At 34.2% G+C, this 25,504-nt stretch overlaps 1 protein-coding gene and 1 long non-coding RNA gene across 2 annotated transcripts; one reads left to right on the top strand and one right to left on the bottom strand.

The window, feature by feature from the left end:
• Positions 1-680: 680 nt before the first annotated feature.
• LOC136037844 (uncharacterized) lies at positions 681-19,877 on the bottom strand. Its single transcript, XR_010620054.1, has 2 exons — positions 19,566-19,877; positions 681-992 (listed from the first exon to the last, which is right to left on the bottom strand). It is a non-coding gene; the product is annotated as an uncharacterized LOC136037844 (long non-coding RNA).
• On the top strand, positions 13,535-24,659 carry LOC136037843 (plastin-1-like). Its single transcript, XM_065720687.1, has 5 exons — positions 13,535-13,705; positions 15,994-16,105; positions 21,391-21,517; positions 23,341-23,541; positions 24,385-24,659. The coding sequence occupies exons 3-5, from the start codon at positions 21,405-21,407 to the stop codon at positions 24,392-24,394; spliced, it is 324 nt and encodes a 107-aa protein (XP_065576759.1). The 5' UTR covers positions 13,535-13,705; positions 15,994-16,105; positions 21,391-21,404; the 3' UTR covers positions 24,395-24,659.
• The last annotated feature ends 845 nt before the right edge of the window (positions 24,660-25,504 follow it).

Here is a 25,504-nt window from a genome sequence, read left to right as displayed (position 1 = left end):
GCTTACAACTTTAATCTGTTTAAAGTTCACCTTTCCTCCCTCAGTTTCACCCTTTAACCCTCTTTGATCATTTCTAATTGTACTTTCCGGACCCACTCGTAGCGGCCGGTCACTTCAATTACCCCTAGAGTGAAAGTTGGAAAGCTAGCTCTTAAGCCCCCCCTCTGAAATTTAGGGACTTCGTAACTCTCGTCAAAACCAACATAATTCAAGCATCCCTGGAAACAGATCCGTTGTCTTTAGTATACCTTCACGCTTATGGTGCTATATGGTTCATTTTCACTGGTCTTGGTAGATCGACTCCAACGTTAGCCCAAAGTTGCCATAGATTTTGTTACTTTTCTATGTTACAAATTTTGCAACAAAGACACCGACTTTGCTACAAATTGTATTAAGGAAATGTATCTATGTCTGCTTAAGTGTTAAGACACTATAGCTTATTTCAGTTGAAAGATGGTCGAGAACATTGCAGAAAAAAGCCCTTAAATATTTATATTACCAACTATGAAAAAAAATAACGCAAAAACTGCGTTAAATCTACCCCCCCCCCCAATAAAAGATTAAGGAGCACCGTACACACTTTATAAAAAGAATTTATAGAACTGTGTAAAGTTACCATCTAGTGCGTCTCTTCAACTCAAAGATAAAGCTTGTACAAAAAAAAAAAGAAAAAAAGGAAATATGATCGTTAATATTTCTTATATTAAAATTTTTTATATACCTTTAACTTTGGTCAAACACAACAATTATGTATATCACAGCACAAAAAATTTAAAAGAATCACATTTGCGAGTCAACATAAAACTCGAATTAAAAATGAACACAAATAAAAGATGTGCCAAATAGTACGACACTAAATTATACCAGGCATCAATAGTGCTCTTTAATGAAGTTTTGTCAGACTGTTCGTAGACGCGTCGTGAGTTAGCACCGGGTTGTTGTCTTGCAATTCTGGCTCGACTGCTTTCGCTAGCTGCTTCCCCAACTCCACCCTATAAATTGTTATGAAACGCAAAATGAGGATAATATAAAACGGGATACCATTAACAATGTTAAATAAACAAATAAAAAAAAATAATAAATAAATTCAAATCTTTGTCGCAGCTCTAAAATCAGTTTCATGAATTCGTAACTTCAAATCTTAAGAGAAATCGTTCGTCAATTATGTTCAATTATGCTCAATATGTTCAATTATGTTCAATATGTTCAATTATGTTCAATATGTTCAATTATGTTCAATATGTTCAATAAATTATGTTCATTTTGACACAGTTCAATCGTTCTTTTTATTATTGATTGTTAAAAAAAAAACTGGACACATAATTCAAAAAGAATATGGTAAAATCCAAAAAAAGGAAAAATTAAATAAGCCATAAAATAATGTCATACAAATCTAGCGAGAATTCATCCAATGGCTAAGTCGAGGCGAGAATATTTTTTTGTGTTTCGCTATAATTATCAATTAACTGCACCAAATATGTAACTGAAACCAATTCTTCGTTACATTTGTTAATGTAAAGTCAAATTTTTAAAGATTTTGACTGATTGAACATTTTCCTTAATAAACCTTAACATTGAATTCTTTGTTATGTAATCAAGAAGTTTCATTGTGTTTCACTATAATTATCAATTAATTGCACTAAATATGTAACTGGAAGCAATTATTTGCTGCATTTGTTAATGCAACGTCCAATTTTTAAAGATTTTGACTGATTGAAGTTGGTGTACCCTATGAACGTTTTGGAACTCAAGGACCAAAATGAAACTTAAAAAAATCCAAATAATTTAAACAACAAAATATATCTTTTAATGAACATCAGACATTGCTTGGTAATCAAAGCGATGATATAAATAATAAATATATTTGAAAGACATAAAATTTAAAAGACATATAAATAAAATGCGATGATATAAACTACATAACAAAATCAATGATATAAATACATCAAATCACAAATTCTCAAGAAGGTTTAATGAGAATTCGCTTATGAACCCCTTGCCTTTGGGAGAGTAAGCCGACGTTGAGGCTCAAAAAATGATGTTTGAGGTATCGAATGCTTTTAAGTAAAATAATGATATAAATAGAGAAAAAAAGTTTGTTCCCCTTAGGTCTACAAGCTTGAAGTCAATTAGCCAAGATTTTCCTTAGTCAACCCTAGGACTAATTTGTGCAAACTTGATTCTGATCTAAAGTTATTATTAATAACAAAGAATACTGACTAATAATCGAAACAAAACTTTCAGCTGCTCCCGTTGGATTGTAGAGTGATAATATCAGTCATCCAATTTTTTTTTAAATTTCCTACTTTTCTTCAATAAGTTGCCAGATGTTACACTGTCAGTGGCGCTAATAGTTTTGAATCTCATCTTCACATGTCAATCTGCCGGTTGCCAAACTTTTACGAGTTTCTTATTCTCTTTAACTCGCCCTTTTAGGATAATATCATAATGTGCATTTACTTGACTCTAAGTAAGATCAGCACCATCTGTCGTCAACTATAAGAGGGTGTAAACATAGGAAATCACTTGATAATGATCACATCAAGCCTCTGATATTCCTTTCAAATCAATCTATTGATTCTCAGAATTTTGTTAGAGCTCATACCATATGAACTCCTGGCTCTTAACTCTTCTTGCCTCGTCACAAGTGCCATATGAGCTCTTAGCTCTTGCTGTTGCTAGGAGCCTGAAACTTCTACTGTAGGGATCTCTGATACCTGAATCTGATGGTGTGATTTTTGTTAAGACTCTATGACCTTTAAGGGGTACATCCCCCTACTTTATAAAATAAGGCGAATTTTCTCAGGCTCGTAACTATTGATGGGTAGCTCTAAACTTAATAAAAGGTATATATTTAAAACCAGCATTAAAATGCAATTCTTTTGACGTAAGTATTGTTATAGAAGTCCCGTTTTTAAGAGTTTCGGTTACTATTGAGCCGGGTCGCTCCTTACACGAACACGAACACGAACAGCTCGTTACCACGAACTGTTTGAAAATCATAATATGTCATTTACCTGATTAAGTTAAATCAGCACCATCTGCTGTAAACTATAAGAGGTTGTAAAAACAGGAAATCACTTGATAATGATTCTAAAAATTTACATGATGCCTTGTTATTAAGTAAGTCAAATGTTTATTTTCGTCTGGGGGGTAACAAAGACGTGGCATTAATTTTCATTAATTTGCTTGAGTTTGTTACTTAAACAAACGTATTTATCACATTGGATTGAACGCTCGGGCAAGCGATATTCTATAGGTCGGTTGCAGTTTTGCTGTTATCTCTCTTTGTGAAAAAAAAACAAAAAACAATTTGATGAATTTTTCAATCAATCATCTTAGTTAAATTTTTCAATCTCAAATCAACCAATCAAAGCATTCTATCCAATTTATTATGATCTGATATCTTGGTAAGACTAAGCAACGACCAGAACTTATAACTACTGAAAAGGTCACTATAAAAAAAATGAGGGGATAGTTGCTACAATTACTACTAACGACTCACAACAGCACCAAGCCACCTGACGCCCAAAAAACTACGCACGCTCCTTCCCTATTCCAATCTATTCAAGGCCTCCCTCTTTACACCCTCCCAGGAAGTTCCTATTTCCCTTAAATCTTTCTTTATGACATCCTCTTACTCCAACCGAAGACGATCTGCTTTCCGTTTAGTTACAGTGTAGTTATAGGATTATTTCTTTCAAAGTTTGAAAGAGTCAAACTTTAGCGAGTAATTTCTGTTCGTTTTAAGTTTTAATATCGCTCCTTACTTTCAGCTAAAAAAAATTAGTTTTTTTTATTTAATTCCTGAACGTTTTTGAATTAATGCATGTTTGGTTTTGGCTCTCCGCACATAAATTATTAAAATGAAATTTGTATATTAATTCTTTTTTTGGCTAAATGGCTTTCTCGTACTTTTGATCAGACGATTTTAAGAAATAAGGGGTGGAGAAGGAGGCCTAGTTGCCCTCCAATTTTTCGGTTACTTGAAAAGGCAACTAGAACTTTTAATTTTTAAGGAACGTTTTTATTAGTAAAAAATATACGTAACTTAAGAATTAACTTACGTAACAAACTTTCATAATCTTATATTTTTATTATGTATACGAGAGGGTTTGTACCCACGTTAATACCTCGCTCTTTACACTAAATCGTAAGTTTTGTCCCAATTCTTTAAGAATGACCCCTGAATCAGAAAGGCCGTAGAATAAATAGTTGAAATTACTAAAAATACTTTAGCATAAAGAGCGAGGTATATATCTCCTCCTAAATACCTCGCTCTTTATGCTAAAGTATTTTTAGAACCCCTTATATGCGTAATAATCTCTGTTCGTTTTAAGTTTAAATGCTACTCCTTCCTTTCATTTGAAAAACGTTTTCATGTTTATTTTTCATTGTTTTCTTGTAGTAATGCTAGAAAATCCTGCGCCCTTTTCATTGAATTTTTCTTCCCCCATGACAGATTCCTCCAAGGAAAGATCCTCCAACATAGCCCCTTCCCCTCAGCCCCACCCCCAAACAAAATAAAATCCCCCTGAAAACGTCTGTACACTTCCCAATAACCATTACTATATGTAAACACTGGTCAAAGCTTGCAACTTGCAGCCCCTCCCCCAGGGATTGTGGGGGAGTAAGTCATACCCGAAGACATATTTATTATGGTTTTCGACTATGTTGAACAAAATGGCTATCTCAAAATTTTGATCCGTTGACTTTGGGAAAAAATGAGCGTGGGAGGGGGCCTAGATGCCCTCCAATTTTTTTGGTCACTTTAAAAGGGCACTAGAACTTTTCTTTTCCATTAGAATGAGCCCTCTTGCAACATTCTAGGACCACTTGGTCGATACGATGACCCCTGGGGAAAAGAAAAAAAAACAAAAAAACAAATAAACACGCACCCGTGATTTGTCTTTTGGCAAAAAATACAAAATTCCACGTTTTTGTAGATAGGAGCTTGAAATTTCTACAGAAGGGTTCTCTGATACGCTGAATCTGATGGTGTGATTTTCGTTAAGATTCTATGACTTTTAGGGGGTGTTCCCCCCTATTTTCTTAAATAAGGCAAATTTTCTCAGGCTCGTAACTTTTGATGGGTAAGACTAAACTTGATGAAACTTATATATTTAAAATCAGCATTAAAATGCAATTCTTTTGATGTAGCTATTGATATCAAAATTTAATTTTTAGAGTTTTGGATACTATTGAGCCGGGTCGCTCCTTACTACAGTTCGTTACCACGAACTGTTTGATTCTTAGCTCGAAGTTTATTTATTTTTATTTTTTTAATTTAAAGCTTTTGACGCTAGAATCTACTGAAGAAGTACGAGTATTCAAATTGACTTCTGAAGTGCTCATTAGGAAAAACTTCATTTTGAAGGGCTTCAAGTAACTAAACAATCAGCAAGATAGGGGATTATTTAAAAATAGTTTGGTTTTCATATTTCTTTACTCTGGGTAGAACTTTCATGGATAAAATTGAACTTACAATTTATTTAAACTTTTAATGATAAAACAACTTCTTCTGCTTTGTGGTCTTTACAGACCAAAAGCCTCTTGAGTTGATCTTTGGGAAATTTATACAAAGGGCACCTCCAAGGCTGCAGCGAAGGATGTTGGCTATTCAGCCATATGATATCAAGCATAGATACAAACCTGGAAAGACAATCCCTGTAGTGGACACCCTATCCCGTCTGCACCTTGTGGATACAGACATTGAGTCACAGTGGACATGGAAATTCTGGTTCACTCAGTCCTTCAAACTGTACTCATAGCAAGCAATGGTCGTAGTAACGCTGAACATGACGCCAAGCTGAGGGCAGTACTCCAAGCCGCAAGAGACACAGGAGTGTGACTTAACAAAGAAAAATGTGTTTTCGACATTACTTCCATCACCTACTTCGGACACAGACTGACAACGAGCGGCATCGCCCCAGACCCAGAGAAAACTCAGGCGTTAGAAAACATGCCCGCACCCCCGAAACCAGGAAGAACTACAGACATTATTAGGAATGTACAAAGACTTGTCTAGATACATCCCCAACCTGGCTACGCTGAACAAACCCCTCAGAGACCTGTCCAAACATCAGAAGTTCGAATGGAATACAAGCCACGAGGAGGCCAAGAGAGGGATTCAGAATGCAATCTTCAAAAACCACTCCTACTTTTATCCAGAGGCCAAGGAGATAGAGGTGATCACAGATGCTTCCCAGCATGGTCTGGGCGCCCAGCTATCAACAGACGGAGCAGCCATCGCTTTTGCATCTCGCTCTCTAAGTGAGACGGAGCAGTCTTACTCCCAAATGGAAAAAGAGATGCTCGCCATAACCTTTGCTTGCGAAAGATTTCACCAGTATCTGTTCGGAAGAACGATCTGCGTGACCACGGACCACAAGCCTCTTGAGTCGATCTTTGGGAAATCTATACAAAGGGCACCTCCAAGGCTGAAGCGAATGATTTGGCTAATCAGCCATATCATATCAAGCTTAGATACAAACCTGGAAAGACAATCCCTGTAGCGGACACCCTATCCCACCTGCACCTTGCGGATACAGACATTGAGTTGCAGTGGACATGGAAATTCTGGTTCACTCAGTCATTCAAACTTTACCCATAGCAAGCAGGAACGTTCCGCCGCAACAGAATACACATTAAATCAAGACAAGACCCGACGGTGACTGACCTGCATGATGGTGCTAGTTGCCAAGTCGAAACCTCTCAATTCTTCGAGGACCGCACCGGACCAGTGAGCATCTGGCCATCCAAGCACGTTTCCGATCCCTTAGCTGATTCCCCGGAGACCACGGACCCCCCTACAGCGGAGTCTCCGACACCAAAGCAAGGTGTCACAGACAAAGAGGCGGAGGCCACGGATCCGGCTCAGGCAGAGCGGATTAAACACGGAAGAAGCGTGATGGCAATTCGTTCTGGTCGTCAGGTGAAACCTCTGGCGAAGTTGAATTTGAGCATATAAAAAAAAACCATTGTTGAATCACACATAGAAAAGAAGGGAGATGAAATAAATATATTGTACTGAATTAAAAAAAAAGAAGAAGATAAAATGAATTTATTGTACTTTCAGTAAAAAAAGAAAAAAAAAGGAAGATGAAACGAACTTATTGTACTGATTTAAAAAAAAAAAAAAACTACGGTAACTCGTTCTGGTCCTCAGGTGAAAACCCCGGCGAAGTTGAAGTTGAGCATATTCAAGCCATTGTTGAATCACATGAAGAAAAGAAGGAAAATTAAATGAGCTTATTGTTTGATTCATTTAAGAAATTGTTGTTTATTTATATTTTTGTTTAGGTGCTTGGGTTAATATACGTATTAACTGAATAGTACATCGAAGCAATACATTTTAGATGTATTGATAATACGCAGTGTGAATAAACTTGATTTTACGGTTTACAGAAAACCTATGCATAATAATAGATACCTTCACTTCAAATCTAACCATCCTCCACAGGTTAAAACAGGGGTGGTAATATCTCTTGTGGATAGAGTACTTAATATATGTTCAGAGCCGTATGTTAAAAAAGAATTAAATTTTATTACAGACATACTTTTTGGCAACGGGTACCCAATTTCTCTCATAAATACTGTTATTGCTCAAAGATTAAAGATGCATTCTTCTGAAGCCTTAAATCCCACACCAGTAAATGATTCGAATAAACCCACAAGCACGATTTACCTACCTTATATTCTGGAAATTGCTTCAAAACTGAAAAAAGTTTGTTTAAAGAACAATTTACGTGTTGTATTCACAAGCAATTTAAGTATAATGAACCTTGTCAATTCTGGTAAGGATAAAACCCCAATTACTCGTCTAAGAGGGGTGTATCAAATACCATGTAGTTGTGGAAATTATTACATTGGTCGAACCCACCAAACTTTAGGAACAAGATTACAGCAACACAAAGAAAGTATTGAAAAAGCATTAAAATCTAAAAATAACTCCGTATCTTTCGATTCAGCTTTAAGTAATCATATTTTTGAAAATCCAAACCATTATGTTCTATTTGACGAAATAATTCTAATTAGCAATGACCTAGGAATCAAACGAACTGTCCGCGAGGCAATCGAAATCAAACGAAACTTAAATAATAATACATCCCTAAATAGAGACTTGGGTGAATACACACTCAACCCTATGTACACAAAATTAATTATAGAAAATAATCTAATTCAAAATAAAACAAAAATAGGAACGAACAAAAACAAGCCCAATCCCAAAAGACCTATCAGATGAGCTGCAGAGAAGGCAAATATCGCAATAAGAAATCATTCCAATCTATATATATATATAAATAAGTTGTCTGTTTGTGTGTGTGTGTGTGTGTGTGTGTGTGTCGAGTGACGTCATGTTTGTGTGTCGACTGACGTCATGTTTTCGACTGACGAAATTACAGACCGGGACATCGGGACACAAATGACGACCGGGACACCGGGACATAGGGAATATAAATGACGACCGGGACACTCAAAGAGAAAGCGACCGGGACACAAGGAATGTTCGATTAGCAATCACCATCAACAAAGCACCGGGACACAAATGACGACCGGGACACAGGGAGTATAAATGACGACCAGGACATAAGTAAAAAAAAATAAAAAAAACTAAAAAAAAGGTAAAAACTACAAAAAAAACTAAAAAGAAAAAAACTAAAAACTAATAAAAAACTAAAAAAGCTAAAAAATAAAAAAAGGAAAAAAACTGAAAAATCAAGGAGTGTACAGCGCGTGTACCAATTCATAACAAGCGAAAACTAGCAGGATGTTTTGTTTGTTTTTTCCCTAATATAGGGGACAAATTTTTTTTTTGTATTTGGAGGTAAATCAGCAACCGGAAGACAAGGCAGGAGCAGGCTAGGAAACAGACAAGGAGTGCGAAATTTTGGGCGGGTGTGTATTTTTGGAAAAATGTGTTACCCAAGGGAATTTCACTTTTTTATAGTCACCTTCCAAAATAACAGAAAAGAAAATTTCAAACACACTAATTTTCACAATTAATGAGTAATTTTTAGATAGTCTAGGTTTATTTGCTTCAACAACATATTATGTCATAAATAATGTTCAATACATGTATGTACGTTATGCACTTTAGCAAATGAGTGAAATGAAACAACAATTTGGTGGGTGATCCTCCTAACCTCCTTTTTATTTAAAAATAAAAAAAAACTAAAAAGGTAAAAACTACAAAAAAAAACTAAAAAGAAAAAAGAGAAAAACTGAAAAAACCAAAAAAAAAGCAAAAACCAAAAAAGCTAAAAAGAAAAAAGGGGAAAAACACAAAAATTTATTTCATCATATACCAATTCAAAAACGAATGTATATACAGACCGGGACACCGGGACACAAATGACGACCGGGACACAGGGAATATAAATGACGACCGGGACACAGGGACACAACTACAGCGGGGGGGGGGCACAGGAGGATATATAAATAATGACGGGGACACAGGGAATGTTCGATTAGCAATCACCATCAACAAAGCTCAAGGGCAATCATTAGAATCATGAGGTATAACTAAAAAAACTAAAAAAAGGTAAAAAACTAAAAACTAAAAAAAGACCAATTCAAAAACGAATGTATATACAGACCGGGACACCGGGACACAAATGACGACCGGGACACCGGGACACAATGAATATAAATGACTACCGGGACACTCAAAGAGAAATTACAGACTGGGACACCGGGACACAAATGACGACCGGGACACAGGGAATATAAATGACGACCGGGACACAGGGACACAACTACAACAGGGACGCTGGGGGAACAGGGGGATATATAAATGACGACGGCGACACAGGGAATGGTCGATTAGCAATCACCATCAACAAAGCTCAAGAGCAATCATTAGAATCATGAGGTATAGATCTGAATACGGATTGTTTTCCCATGGACAATTATATATTGCATGTTCAAGAGTCGGTAAACCTGACAATCTATTTATATGCACAGACAATGGGACAGCGAAGAATGTTGTATATTCGCAAGTATATATATATATATATATATATATATATATATATATATATATATATATATATATATATATATATATATTCACAGGTGGGATACAGGGACACAACTACAATGGTGCGTAACGACTTACGCACGCGGGGTGGCTTGGGGGGGCGCGAAGCGCCTCCCTAACAGCTAGTTTTTAATAAATACAGTTAGTGAAATGAATGAACCTTTTTATTTTGTAAAATGTTAGCTTTTATCAGACAGTCTTGGCTGAACTTTTCGTTAAGAAGTAATGATGCCAAGGCTATTTTAAAAAAAATAGATTTTTAACTGAGAACTTTTATTGTGCGTTTTATTGTTTTTATTTTTTCTGTGCTGAAGACGGCCCTTAGATATAGGGCCGAAATATTCAAATAGGTTTTGTTGGTTCACTGTCTTGGGGAAAAAAGTCCTCATTATTCCCTCTTTTGTTGTTGAAGAGGTCATTGCAGATAATATTCGGGTTAGAAAATTAATGAAGAGGCTTTGTACAATCCAAAGAGCCTAGCAAACTAAGAAGTTTTTAAAATTTCCTTGATTTATAGCTTTGTATTACCAAACTCCAAACAAAGTTACTTAAAGCGATTTTTGTATAGACGACAAGCACATCCCATCTATTACAATTTTAGTAGTTTTTTTTTTAGAAAACAAATACTCATTTTATGGACGGCATAACGATTTATTTATATATTTCTTTTTTATCTTCTGTTGATTCCTTTTTTATTTTATTTCCTTTTTGATTTCTTTCTTTTTTCCTGTTTAGTTCTATTTATTTCTAGTTCTATTTATTCCAATCCCAAAAGAACTATCAGATTAGCTGCAGAGAAGGCAAATATCGCAATAAGAAATCATTCCAATTTTTAATAAATACAGTTAGTGAAATGAATGAACCTTTTTATTTTGTAAAATGTTAGCTTTTATCAGAAAGTCTTGGCTTAACTTTTCGTTAGGAAGTAATGATGCCAAGGCTATTTTAAAAAAATGGATTTTTAACTGAGAACTTTTATTGTGTGTTTTATTGTTTTTATTTTTTCTTTGCTGAAGACGGCCCTTAGATATAGGGCCGAAATATTCAAATAGGTTTTGTTGGTTCACTGTCTTGGGGAAAAAAGCCCTCATTATTCTCTCTTTTGTTGTTGAAGAAGTCATTGCAGATAATATTCGGGTTAGAAAATTAATGAAGAGGCTTTGTACAATCCAAAGAGCCTAGCAAACTAAGAAGTTTTTAAAATTTCCTTGATTTATAGCTTTGTATTACCAAACTCCAAACAAAGTTGCTTAAAGCGATTTTTGTATAGACGACAAGCACATCCTATCTATTACAATTTTTGTATTTTTTTTTTTTTAGAAAACAAATAATCATTTTATGGACGGCATAATGATTTATTTATTTATTTCTTTTTTATCTTCTATTGATTCTTTTTTATTTTATTTCCTTTTTGGTTTCTTTCTTTTTTCCTATTTAGTTCTATTTATTTCTAGTTCTATTTATTCCAATCCCAAAAGAACTATCAGATTAGCTGCAGAGAAGGCAAATATCGCAATAAGAAATCATTCCAATTTTTAATAAATACAGTTAGTGAAATGAATGAACCTTTTTATTTTGTAAAATGTTAGCTTTTATCAGACAGTCTTGGCTGAAATTTTCGTTAAGAAGTAATGATGCCAAGGCTATTTTAAAAAAATGGATTTTTAACTGAGAACTTTTATTGTGTGTTTTATTGTTTTTATTTTTTCTTTGCTGAAGACGGCCCTTAGATATAGGGCTGAAATATTCAAATAGGTTTTATTGGTTCACTGTCTTCGGGAAAAAAGTCCTCATTATTCTCTCTTTTGTTGTTGAAGAAGTCATTGCAGGGGCCCTTGTAATAAACGTAGTCTAGGGATGACTTGCATAAAACCACTGGTCTCAGATTTTATGATGGGGTTTAATTCGAATAAAAATAGTAAGTTCTAGTTCCATGAGCAAGAATCAGAAATAATTGGAGGGCCGCCACACCCATGTTCCTTTTCAGCCCGAAGACTTGAAAGCAAATATGGCAGAGCACCAAAGTTTAGAAGCAGCTGGATTAGAATTCAAAAATTCAGAAAAGATTCAAAAAATTCAGAAAAGATTTCAGAAAAGAATTCAGGAAAATATAATAATCTTTATTATGTGCATAACAGTCAAAATAAATTCATAAAAAATTGTAAAAGCCAGAGTGGCGAGCAAAATTTCATTTGGATGTCCTTGGTACTTTAAAAAATTATACCCTATAGATCTACAGTGTTTTCAGTTTCACTAAATTCAAACTTAATAAAGTTACTCGCATTTAATTCTTAGTGTTTTAGATAGTGTATTAGCTGATGTAACTATTCTTAGTCCGTGTCAGGAATGTTAAAACGCCCTATTAAGAAAGGTAATAAGATTAACTTCACTGATGACAGTGCTTGAGAAAAAAATAAGCACATCAGGGTCGCAAGGTCTTTTTTCTAATCCCTGAAAAAGTGATATAGTACATGAACTTTAACATACATGCTAAGCTACGTTCATTAGGGGATCTTAATGACAAGGTTGGTAGAAGTCCACCAAATTTTGTGTTAGAAGAGAAAGCCGTAACGCTTATAGACTAATGTATTTTTTCAGCTATAAGAATCTAGCTATAAGCAATGTTGTGTTTAGTCATAAAATAGCCCATAAGTTAACATGTTATTCAAATGATTGTAAGACAGCTAACCTTGTTGATTATTTTATTATAAATACAAGACTAGCAGGCAAGATAAATGTTACATTCTACGGAGCATAGGAATGATGTTACTGGTATTGCACGAACTGTTTAAAACACTCCTTTGACTGACCGTGTCTCAAATAGTAATCTGATCAAAATAGAGTTCAATTCGGCTTTCTAAAGTTAAAATGAGAAAAAGCCAAATTTTAAAGATGGCTATGATTAGTTTTGTGTATAAAGGATGACAGATTGTGGGAGATTGCCTTTTTCGGCCAACCACCCAGAGCCAAACAAAAAACAAGTCGTCTTCAAATAAATTAGGATAAATTTTTCTTGATTTCGTTACTGTTCATTCAATTTACGGGTACAGGGTTGTAACAAAAGTGACTCATGGTAAAATGTAAAGGAATGTATAATTTTGGCTATCAAGGCTAGAATATAGTGGAACTGCAGTCAAAATATTTTACATTAAGTAAGAAATGTTTTCATAGCAATTTCCCCTATCAACAGCATCAATCCTTACGTATAAAAGGGAGTCACCTCCTCCTCAATACCTAGTTCTTTACGCTAAACTTTTTGTTAAAAACTTTTAAAACAACTTGTTATTCTAATTATAAAGACCTTGCGTTTCAGGAGTCATTTTTTGTTTTCGCTAAACAAAAAAAAAACAAAACATTATAGCCTACCCAACACATGCTTGCATGGTCAGAAAATATAAATCTACTTAGTTTAAAATCGTGACAATTTAAATGTATTTAGTTAACATAGTAACAGCATTACAAAACTTTATAGACAGATTCTTTTGCATCAAGTAGATCGCTGTGAAGATTAAAGCATGAAATAAAAGGATGAATCTGTGAAAACCAAGGTTAAACGAGTTTGAATGGAAGAGCTTTTTTTCTTTTTGTTCAGACTTATAATGAACTAGTCTGATTTGAGTTCTTGTGAAGCAAACATTAGGCAGAAAGCGCCCCCATTACTTGGTAAGTTGCATTTATATCGATTTCTGGATTACACTATATAACAGGGGAGAAATAATTTACAAAAAAATAACAGCACCTTCTCCATTAAATTTTCTGGTATTTTTATGTTATAGCGCCTATGACCAATTCTTCATTTAAGCAGGACCTGTATCTCTGAGTAATTCTACGGAAATTTCACGAAAATATAATTATGGAGGGATGTAAAGTATACCGGATTTGCATGCAAATTTTGTTAGTTACAATTATTCTGCATATTATGAAGTAAGAATTGTTTTCTAAATTCACAGAACACAATATTTTACCCCACTTTAATCTGCAAATATATAGCCCAAATTATATTCGTCCCATCTATTCCGTCACTTGTCTTTGTTTTTCTACGGTAAGCTAACGAAGAAACCGGTTTTACAGTGTATCAATGGATGAAGAACTGGTAAATACGAAGAAACTGAACATTTACAACTTTTCTCTTTACTTTGAGCACATAGATTTCTTTTTAATAATTCCAAGATCATTTTTAATATATAAAAAAAAACGCGAAAAACAGTGGTCCATTGCACTTCTTAATATGTTTCACATTAATATTTATGCAAATATATCGCCTTTGAGCCTTATCATCAAGTAAATAGGTGAGCCTAGTTAATGGTAAATTACAAAAATGGACTATACTTCTTGTTTCGCCACTTTTGCTCAAATCAAATTTGTTGTCCTGATATGTAACGTTCTTTTACCTCTTAAAATTTATCAGTTCAAGATGAGATTTTCTTGTTTTAAAATTTTTAAAAGTGGATATGAATACACCCTCTACATCTAGCAAAAGGACAGAAATGGAATCATTTTAAGAATAAGAAGGTGGATATAGAGTGAATGTAATTTCCTAAATGGAAAAGAAAATAGACTTAGTGTTTTTATAATATTATTCGTACTTATAGCTATATAGACCAAATCAGTTGAAGTTCGGTCATGGAAGTTGGTAGGGGGAGGAGGAATCTGCTCCAGGAATCATTTAGTCCTTTTAATTTTTACTTCCAATATATAATTGAAACACCAATATAGCTCCAAATTCTCTTCTCTGTAAATTATCTCATTGAAAGGTCTAAGATAATATTTATTCTTCATGAAATACAAATACAATAGTACATTTTACTGATCCCCCAAAGGTTCATTGGCCTTTAAAACGTCCTATAATTAGCGCTGATAACGTTCTATTCCTTACATTCTGATTCACATACTAACCCATAGATGAAGAACTGCCTCTATATATAATTAAATAAAAAAAAAAAACATTTTTTTAAATGAAAGTAAGGAGCGACATTAAAACTTAAAACGAACAGAAATTACTCCGTATATGAAAGGGGCTTTTCCTACTCAACGCCCCGCTCTTTACGCTAAAGTTTGACTCTTTCTCAACTCTTCTTTTTAAAACAATAAAAAACTTTAACGTAAAGAGCGGGGCGTTGAGGAGGAAAAGCCCCTTTCATATACTGAGTAATTTCTGTTCGTTTTAAGTTTTAATGTCGTTCCTTACTTTCATTTAAAAAAACTTGTTTTTTTATTTAATTTCTGAAAGTTTTTAATTAATGCATAGTTTGATCTTGGCTCTCCGCACCTAAGTAATTAAAACGAAATTTGTATATTATTTTTTTGGGGGGGGGTCAATTTTTTTGCAAGTAATGTTACTGCTGCCGCGGTAAAAAGAAATGAAATACTCCGCCATCGCCATCCACATTAAGAATAAAATATAACTATTTATTCATATTTTTTTTTGTATTATTTTATGTTAAAATTCAATATCATAATTTTTTTTTTTTTTTTTTTTTTTTTTTTTTTTTTTTTTTTTTTTTTTTTTTTACTACAATCAAAGAACGTGCTGAAACCGATGATCTTTCACTGCGATGTTGAGTGGTCTGTCTTTAGCTATAAATTCTGTCACCATTTCAATAACGAATAGTACGTGTAAACAATAGGGACAAATTCCACAGCTTTATCCTTTTCTGGTATATGAAGGGTGTTTCCCCCTCTCCTAAACATTTCACTCTTCCAAAACCTCTAAAACACCAGTAAATACTTCTAAACACCTCCCTCTTCCCGATGAATTGCTATTTACTAGTTATAAAGAACTTTTTAATGTTCTAACTAAGTGACCCTTGTGTTTTGGAAGTCGTTATTAATGAAACGGGATACAATTCAAACATTAGTGAAAAGATTGTGATGTCGATGAAGGTATAATTTCTGCATTTACGTAATGATTTATGTTTGTTTTAAATTTATATGACCCTTTTTGCTTTCAGCTTTACAAATTGGAAAAAAAATCATGTAATTTCTGATGTTTGTTTTTAATTCTGGAAAATCCGGCTCACTGCACAACGGAAAAATTCTCCCTCCCACTGAAATAAACTGAAGGTAAGTTTATGTTTTTTCCGCTGTCATGACTAGGCCTGTTGTGTTGCGGATTTGGAGCCAGAGTTGCCACCCGGCGAGAAAAATCACAAAATGTGGTGATATTTTGTTGGCTGTAATGAATTTTATTCAATAATCTGATGAATTATGCGCTGATTTAGTGATTTTCTAGTTTAGCCAATATAGAAAAATCACTAGAAATAGTGATAAATCAATAGGGGTGGCGTTCCTGCTTGGAGCTGAGTCGAATGACTCAGCGAAAGTCAGTATGCTTAGTTTGTAAACATTTTTTTCCCATCAACATGTAACTACACTATCTCAGAACGCCAATTGCGGGTGGATTTTGAAAAATCCGCCTTTATTTTTGGCAAGTGGCCGAGCTGCCTCTCGGCGGAAAAAATCAAAAAATTTGTGATTTTCTTAAATAGTCTAGTGATTTATGCGCTGATTTAATGATTCCCTAGTTTAGGCAATATAATAAATCACATTAAAATAGTGATAAATCAATAAGGGTAGCATCATTGCTTAGGGCTGAGTCGAATGAGTATTTTCTACGGCATGAAAGTCAACATGCTTAATTTGTAAACATTTATAAACATTCTTTCCCTCGTGGACCCAGTATAGTTCATTTATAACCGAAACCAAAATTTCTCTCGGATTTTTCTTTTGGTTGTTATTACGTATATGAGTGGGTTGCCCCCTCCTCGGTACCTCGCAATTTACGCTAAAGTGTTGTGAATTTTTAAAAAGCTTATTATCCTAATTAAAAGGTCCTTGTGTGTCAAAAGTCATTCTTAAATAATTGGAACAAAAAGTCAAACATTGGCTTAAATAATGATATACTGAGAAGGGGGCAACCCCTCTTGTTCATTATTTCAAATTCTTTATTTCTGATCATTACTCCGTATATGAAAGGGGCTGTCCCCCCCTTCAAAGTCCCGCTCTTTAAGCTAAGGTTTGACTCTTTGTCAAAACCCTACTTCTTAAAACAATAAAAACTTCAGCGTAAAGAGCCAGGTGTTTACGAGTGGACAACCCCTTTCATATACGGAATAATTTATGTTTGTTTTAAGTTTTAACGTCGCTCATTACTTGTAGTTAATTGTTTTTAATTGTTTTAAGAAGTAGAATTGTGACAAAGAGTCAAACTTTAGCGTAAAGAGCGAGGGATTGCGGAGAGAATAACCCATTTCATATACGGATTAATTTCTGTTCGTTTTAAGTTTTAATGTCACTCCTTACTTTCAGTTAAAAAAACTGGTTTTTTTATTTAATTTCTGAATGTTTTTGAATTAATGCATGTTTGATTTTGGCTCTCCGTACATAAATTATTAAAATGAAATTTGCATATTAATTCTTTTTTTGGCTAAATAGCTTTCTCTTAGTTTTGATCAGCCGATTTTGAGAAATAAGGGGTGGAAAAGGAGGCCTTGTTGTCCTCCATTTTGTCGGTTACTTAAAAAGGCAACTAGAACTTTTAATTTTTAACGAACTTTTTTATCGGTAAAAAATATACATAACTTAATAATTAAATTACGTAATAAACTTTTATATTCTTATATTTTTGATTATATATACGAGGGGGTTTGTCCCCTCGTTAATACCTCCCTCTTCACACTAAATCTTAAGTTTTGTCCCAATTCTTTAAGAATGACCGCTGAATCAGAAAGGCCATAGAATAAATAGTTGAAATTACTAAAAATTTAAGTAATTAAAAAATTACTAAAACGCCCTTTTCATTGAATTTCTCTTCCCCCATAAAATATTCCTCCAAGGAAAGATCCTCCCACATAACCCCCTTCTCTCAACCCCACACCCAAACCAAAAAAATCCCCCTGAAAACGTCGGTACACTTCCCAATAACCATTACTGTATGTAAACATCGGTCAAAGTTTGTAACTTGCTGCCCCTCCCCCAGGGACTCTGTGGGGGGGGGGGGATAAGTCATCCCCAAAGACATAGTTATTATGGTTTTCGACTATTCGGAACAAAATGGCTATCTCAAAATTTTGATCCGTTGACTTTGGGGAAAAAATGAGTGTGGGAGGGGGCCTAGGTGCCCTCCAATTTTTTTGGTCACTTAAAAAGGGCACTAGCACTTTTCATTTCCGTTAAAATGAGCCCACTTGCAACACTCTAGGACAATCGGTCGATACGATGACCCCTGGGAAAAAAAAAACAAAAAAAAACAAAAAAAAACAGACAAACAAACAAATAAACACGCACCCGTGATTTGTCTTCTGGCAAAAAATACGAAATCCCACATTTTTGTAGATTGGACCTTGAAATTTTTTCTATAGGGTTCTCTGATACGCTGAATGCGATGGTGTGATTTTCGTTAAGATTTCACGAGGGTTTTTAGGGGGTGTTTCCCCCTATTTCCCAAAATAAGGCAAATTTTCTCAGGCTAGTAACTTTTGATGACAAAGACTAAATTGGATGAAACTTATATATTTCAAATCAGCATAAAAATACAATTCTTTTGATATATCTTTTAGTATCGAAATTCCGGTTTTTACAGTTTCGTTTACTATTGAGCCGGGTCGCTCCTTACTACAGTTCGTTACCACAAACTGTTTGATACCCTGACTTCTCGCTATTTTTGTTGTTCTAAATATTTATTTTAATCAGCTCAAAAAAAAGAATTGACAAAAATATACTAAGGATTATTACTGACATCAGTCATATTTCATGCAACACCAGTGCTTTTTGTGGTATATTCATCTCTGCATCAGCATGTTGTAAGAAATGTCTGCCGTAAGTAGGATAACGTGAATTCAATCAATATATGTTTTTTTTTTTCTCGCAATTTAGACATTTTGTGTGCACGACAAAGCGGAACCAACCCACACTCTTTTTCTATTGTTATCAGTCTTAACATCGGATCTTCGCTTTCTGAAAGGAATTTTTGACATAAAAACGATACTCAGTGTACTCCTCCCCTTCCGGTAATGTATACCCCCCATACCCTGATTGGCACAAGAAATAAAAATATTGTGTAATTTTTCTACATCTCGTTTACTTTTAAACAAAGGGGAAGGTAAGTTTCAATTTCTATGTGTAATTTTTTCCCTTCCATTTGGCAAGTTTTAATGAATGTAAAGCTTCTGCGGCAATGCTGATTGAATTGTTCAGATTTTCGGGATTTTCTTTATCAAACAGTACCCAACGGGTAAGTTAATAATTCTAACTTTGTTTTTTAAACACTTTCAAATTGAAAATACGTTCACTATTTTAATTTTGGGGGAAATCGTTCCAATTGGGGAGTGGTAAAGGAGAATTTCCACGTGAGCGGGGGAATTTTCCATGCAAAATTTGCCCGTGGAGATTTTTCATTGGACAAGACCCTTATTTGTCATTTTCATTAAAAAAAAATGGAAAAAACGCAAAAAGCACTTTTGGGTGTCATATTCTACTTTTTGATACATATAGAAAAAGAAAGATAGAAATATACTTGCCCTACCTGTAATGTATAGAACCTAAATCCTTCATACCATTTTGTTTATTGGAAAATTTATCTGTTCTATTACAAATCTTATAGTAGAATCTCCAGTTCGTATTCTGACGAGGACTTCCCCTGCTAGCTCCACACTGCGCTGTAATAGTTACCGTAATGATATTGCTTGAAATATCACGATGAAAAAGTCAATAATGGCTTATGCCATTCATAAACCATACAGGTCTAACAATGAATGTTAGCTTTAAACCAAATAAACCATGTCGAACACTTGCATAGTTTAGTGTCTTACAATTAGTTATCTGTTTTTTAATAGTCAATGACAATACTGAAACAACACATTAAAACCTGTTTATTTGTTTGATTTGGATATGTTTGCAAAACCAGTTTGGCTTGCAAAAAAAAAGAAAAAAGAAAAAAAAGACGAGGTAAAAAATCTAAGGTATTCCCAACTTAAGATCAGCGAATCATTATTTTTCGTAAAGTGTATAAGGGGATAGGGTAGAAGCTACCAATCTGTTATTCTTCTATTGATGTTTACGAGTATTTGTACACAAGCATGAAGCTCGGGGAGGGAGATCATTATTACTCCCCTGTGGTTTGTGGTATTAGTTGCGGGTGGGGTAAATGCCCCATTTATCTTTCTATTTCTCTTTCCACCCCCTTGATTTTAGAAAACACTATTTTGTGAATACCATTGGCGTATATATACCATATATGTCATTGGCAGTGGTTTCAGTTGGGGGGAGGAGGGTTATCTCCCTTTCTATCGAAATAAATACATGTCGCTCCCCTTCCTACTTCTAATTTTTGTGAATTAACGCCATTGACTGAGGTGGGTAAAAACTAATAAAAACCTTTTGTAGGTCATAATTTTCCCTTGTATCGTTTGGGACTTTCACATAGGGAAAGGCAATCCCTCCGTACCTCTACATGGGAGCTTGCAGGATATTCTTGCAAGATAGGAAAGAAAGAGTAAGGAGAGGAAAAAAAAATTATTGGTTGGCTTATTTTGACCATATCGTTTCGATTTTCGCTTCATTTCAGTTTTCTTATTGTGCATTTTATTCCGATTTTGGTACTGTTCTTTGAATTAAGCTTATTTTTGACAAATGATAACCGACTTATGGAAGTAAAGGTCAAACTGCCTTAAGAAGACAAATAGAAATCTAGAACTTCTAGAAATCAGAATTAGCCAACTTACGATTTCTGGGCTACCCAACAAAATAATTGTGGTTTTTACTTATAGACCTGACTAAGCATGCTATTAAGCCTATTTTAGGACCTGAAAAGTCAATGAATCAATCTTATTGGTGTTAGTTCAATTATTTATCGCATATGCTAGTCGTGACGTTAATTTTTCCTTCTTGCATCTCCATCCCCTCTTTGGTCCCACTAAAGCGATAATTTGCTCGTTCACAGGCACCGTATACAGACTATGCTATGTCGTCTATATTTTGATATAAACACAAACAAGGAACACAAAAAGGTTTAAACACAAACACCAGTCAGGTAAACTGCTGTTTGTTATTGCGTATCTCCCTTAGGTAACTTCTGATAAGAGATTGTGTAACTTCACAGAGTGGCGAGTTTGAATCTTGACTAAGGAAGGAGCCATCTGTAAGGCCCTTACATGATTTATTTACGACACAAGCTCAAGTCAGGAAAACTACTGTATGAAATTGTTTATATCTGTTTGGTAACTTTCGATAAGAGATTGTGTACCTTCTTTTATGATGGTGTGTCTGAATCATTTATTAATGAAACAGAATCATTGACTAGGCATTCTTACTGCTTTAATTTTAAAATACATTTCCTAATTCTTTTTTAGCCTATAGAAATTGGATGAACTCAATGGGAGTTAGCCCACATGTGAACTGGCTTTACACAAGACTAGTTAACTTTCAGTTGTATGATATTATCCGACCTGGTATTGTTAACTGGCCGAGAGTGCATAGGTAAGTTAAACAAATAGTTAGCAAGTAAGTTACGTGATTTAAATTTTCTAAATAATAAAAGATAATTTTATATTTACGCAACGTATGCCTGATGTGAAGAATATAGTTGTTTTTGACCTCATCCTCCTCTTTCGAATCTTTTGCCTATGCCAACATATGTTTAGGTATTGAGTGCCTAAAGACCCAAAAGAGTTTGATTTTTTCCCTAATTTTCCGATTCAAGTTTACAAGACTCCATATTTTTTGCACTTTTCAGATCTCCATTCCAAATTCGCGTAAAATATACTTGGTACAAAGCACATAATACACACTAATTTTAGGAAACCAATTGAGAGGGTGGCAAATTTGCCTCCCTTCTTCCCTAGATTTTACTGTACACTCTCTAGATCTGGAAAATACTTTTTTAGGCACTCTAATAAAAAAAAAACGAAATCCACCCCCCCCCCCCCCAATATATAGAAAAATCCATTTTATGTCTTGATTAGAATTTTTTGCCCTTTTCGTTCCCCCCCCCCATTACAGTGCTAGCTAATCGGAACTCCTGACTCATTTTTGCCTTTAGAGGAACTTAAGTGATTATTTAGAAAAACACTTTTGGAAAAACTTTGAGAAAAACACATTATACCTAAACAGTTGTCTATACCGAAAAATCCATTTTATATCTTGATTAGAATTTTATTCTCCTTTTCATCCCCCCTTTCCTTTCCAATGCTAGCTAACTGGAACTCCTGATTGATTTTTGCCTTTAGTGAAACTTGAGTGATTATTTAGAAAAACACCTTTTGGAAAAATAACTTTTAGACTATACCTAAAAAGTTATCGTCAATAGTACGGTTCGTAATATTGTGCTTTCCTGAAACTCCGCAATTCTCCCAAATTCTACTAGAAATAAATTAGACGTTTTTAATTTTGAAAAAGTATTCTGAATCACTCTTAAATTTAAAATCTTCATCAGCTCTTATTGAAATTAGATTTACTTTGGGAAATAAGGCACTATCGTACGTTGGTCTATTCATACTATACCCAATGATGGCTATGCTCGAGAAATGATTTGATCTTGAAAAATGATCTCTACCAACGATAAAATCTTGTGTAAGTGGTTTTTTTGCAGGAAGTAGAATTTCTGATTACTTCAAAGGGCTGTCAGTTCCCTCCTGAAATTATGTTTGAGTCTAATTCCAGGCATTCCACAAGTGCAATCATGGGATGTGATCTTTTATCTATTTTTTAAAGAAATTTTGAAAGCTTAGAAAATTCATGAAAACCTACAGAATTGTACTTGTTTAATGTACTTATAATAATTATAAATTAATTATCAATTTAATTATATTAATTATAAATTAATTATATTAATTATAATATTAATTAATTAAAAATTTTTTTCATCCTTTTTGTTCACCCAGTTTACGGTTTTGTTCACTTTTTTTCATTTTAGTCTTTTTTTTATATATTGTTTGTAACAAAAAAAAAACAAACGGTATATTTATATATATATATATATATATATATATATATATATATATATATATATATATATATATATATATATATATATATATATATATAAATTTATTACCTTGCCTTTTTTGTTCTGAGCCTATACCAACTCTTATACACTTCTATACTCCTTTTTTTTATTGTATTGGACCTTACCAACGGTTTAACTTCATTGACCATTTTAGTTCATACAGAAAACTCAATAATAACTTACATTTCAACTATTTTAAAGAAGAACGAATGTGAAATCCCCCAGGGAGTATAATTTTTCAAAACAAAGTTTTTAGATGGCCTTTTCTGTCCATATTACTTACATTTTTTTTCAGAAAATTTTCGAAGCTTAGAAAGTTCATGGAGAATAGCAACTATGTGGTGGAACTTGGAAAGCAGTTGAGGTTCTCTCTTGTTGGAATAGCTGGTCAAGATGGGAATGCTGGAATAGCGGGTCAAGATGGGAACAGAGGGTCAAGATGTTGGAATAGCCAGCCAGTGAAAACATTTGCTATGCGTTGGCTTATTGTGAATAGGTATTGTGATATTTACTGTGATATATTTAATGTATTGTCATGTTTCTTCACACTTCCTGTGAGCTGCTTTTGATTGTAATTTTAAGATTCGACGTATAATATTTCTTGTTCTCGACTAACCACTATTTTTTTTTTAGATTTTTAACATTTTATCAATTTGGCTTTACAAAATTTTTATTTGATTGTAGATTTTGTGAAGTAAATTTCAGATTAACTTCATCCTACCCCCCCCCCCTAACTCTTCATCCAACCTCCAGCCCAACCCTTTCTTTTGATATAGCTTTAGGCTATATGCTAAAGTTTGCTGTGTTATTTTTCAAATTGGCACAGTTAAACATAAATAAGCACACACAATAATGTAAACCAACGAGATGAGCAAGCTTCTATTGTCCAACCTAGGACTGTATACAGGCATAAGTGGGAGAAGAGGCTATGATGCAGTTAAACTGAAATCTACTCTTAATATCAAACAAATAGAAATTTTAAACAAATAGAAGTAATTTTTTTTAAACTTACGTTTCAGTTCAGAAGAGAGGATAAATTACAGTCTTTTTTCAAGAAATAGAAAATAATAACTGTAAGTGAAGGAAGTTTTAGCAACAATTTTCCCCTAAATTGAAAAGGTCACAAAAAGAGGTATTTTACCCCGAAGTTGTTTATACCTCTCAGTGCCCAAAAAGCCGACTACCACACCGCCGTCAAAGGTTTTTTTTTGTCCACCTTATCTCGCTCGGGCTTTTGGACACTTTAACTGTAACCTGATTTCACATCAATCTGCTCAGATCAATAATTCATTCGCTAGAGTTTTTCAGGTTTCAAGGTTTTATTTTCTTTTTGTTTCAGGGTTTTTTGAGCCGCGCCCACACATGATGTCGCATGATCTATTCATTGCTTGTATCACGTGATTAGAGTTATAGATGTCGCTGCTTAAACACAATCACTGGACATAGCAATATAGATTGCTTGGATCTTAAATCAGGAACCTTTTCATAGATGGATAGAAACAGATTTGCAATGCTACAAATTAAAATCAACCTTAGTGTTTGCTTCACAAGAAATAGAATCAGTTCCGTCCACTTTTTGTAGACATTTTTGAAAATAAATCTGTTGTAAGTTTGTTTGAGTCTTCTCTAAAATTAGAACCATTCATTAGCAAGACTACAAATCAAACAGTTTAATTTAATATCCAAAATACAGTACAATCCACCCTCCCCTCTCCCAGGAACATTTACGAACTAAAATTATTTGGGTCTTAGACTTGCAGTTTCTCATATTAGAAGTAGTACAGTCTCACAGTTCTGAAAGTATATATCACGCCTTAGGCAAGAAAGTGAATTCTAACCAAAATAGTTATGTTTAAAAAAATGCCCAGGGCGTCAAGCTATCTTAAAAGCCAATCAAATCCTGATTGCGTGAAGTATACAAGGGCGTACAGCCCTACTCTGTTCAAAGTTTCACCCTTTCTCCCTCTTTGATCATTTATAATTGCAACTTCCAGCCCACTCGTAGCGGCCGATTACTTCAATTAGCACTATAGTGGAAGTTGAAAAGCAAGCTTTTCAGCCCCCCCCCCAGCTGAAACTTAGGGACTTCGTAGATCTCGTCTAAACCTACATAATTAAAGGATCCCTGGATATAGATCAGTTGTCTTTAGTATACCTTTGCCTTTACGGTGCTATATGGCTCATTTTCACTGGTCTTGGGAGATTGAATCCAACGTTGGATTCGATCCAACGTTAAATTTTTTTAATTGTTTAAAAAAAACAGTCGAGAATATTGCAGAAAAAAAGCCCTCAGACATTTTTATTACCAACTATTAAAATAACGCAAAACCTGCGTTAAAGCTACCCCCTAAAAAAAGATTAAGGAGCACCGTACACACTTTACGAAAGAATTAATAGAACTGTGTTAAGTTACCACCTAGTGTGTCTCTTTAACTCAAAGATAACGCTTGTACAAAAAA

The sequence above is a fragment of the Artemia franciscana genome, chromosome 17 (genome assembly GCF_032884065.1).
Source record: "Artemia franciscana chromosome 17, ASM3288406v1, whole genome shotgun sequence".
Classification (NCBI taxonomy): domain Eukaryota; kingdom Metazoa; phylum Arthropoda; class Branchiopoda; order Anostraca; family Artemiidae; genus Artemia; species Artemia franciscana.
The sequence above is the reverse complement of the archived record's forward strand: the minus strand, read 5'-3'. Positions and strand labels throughout refer to the sequence as shown.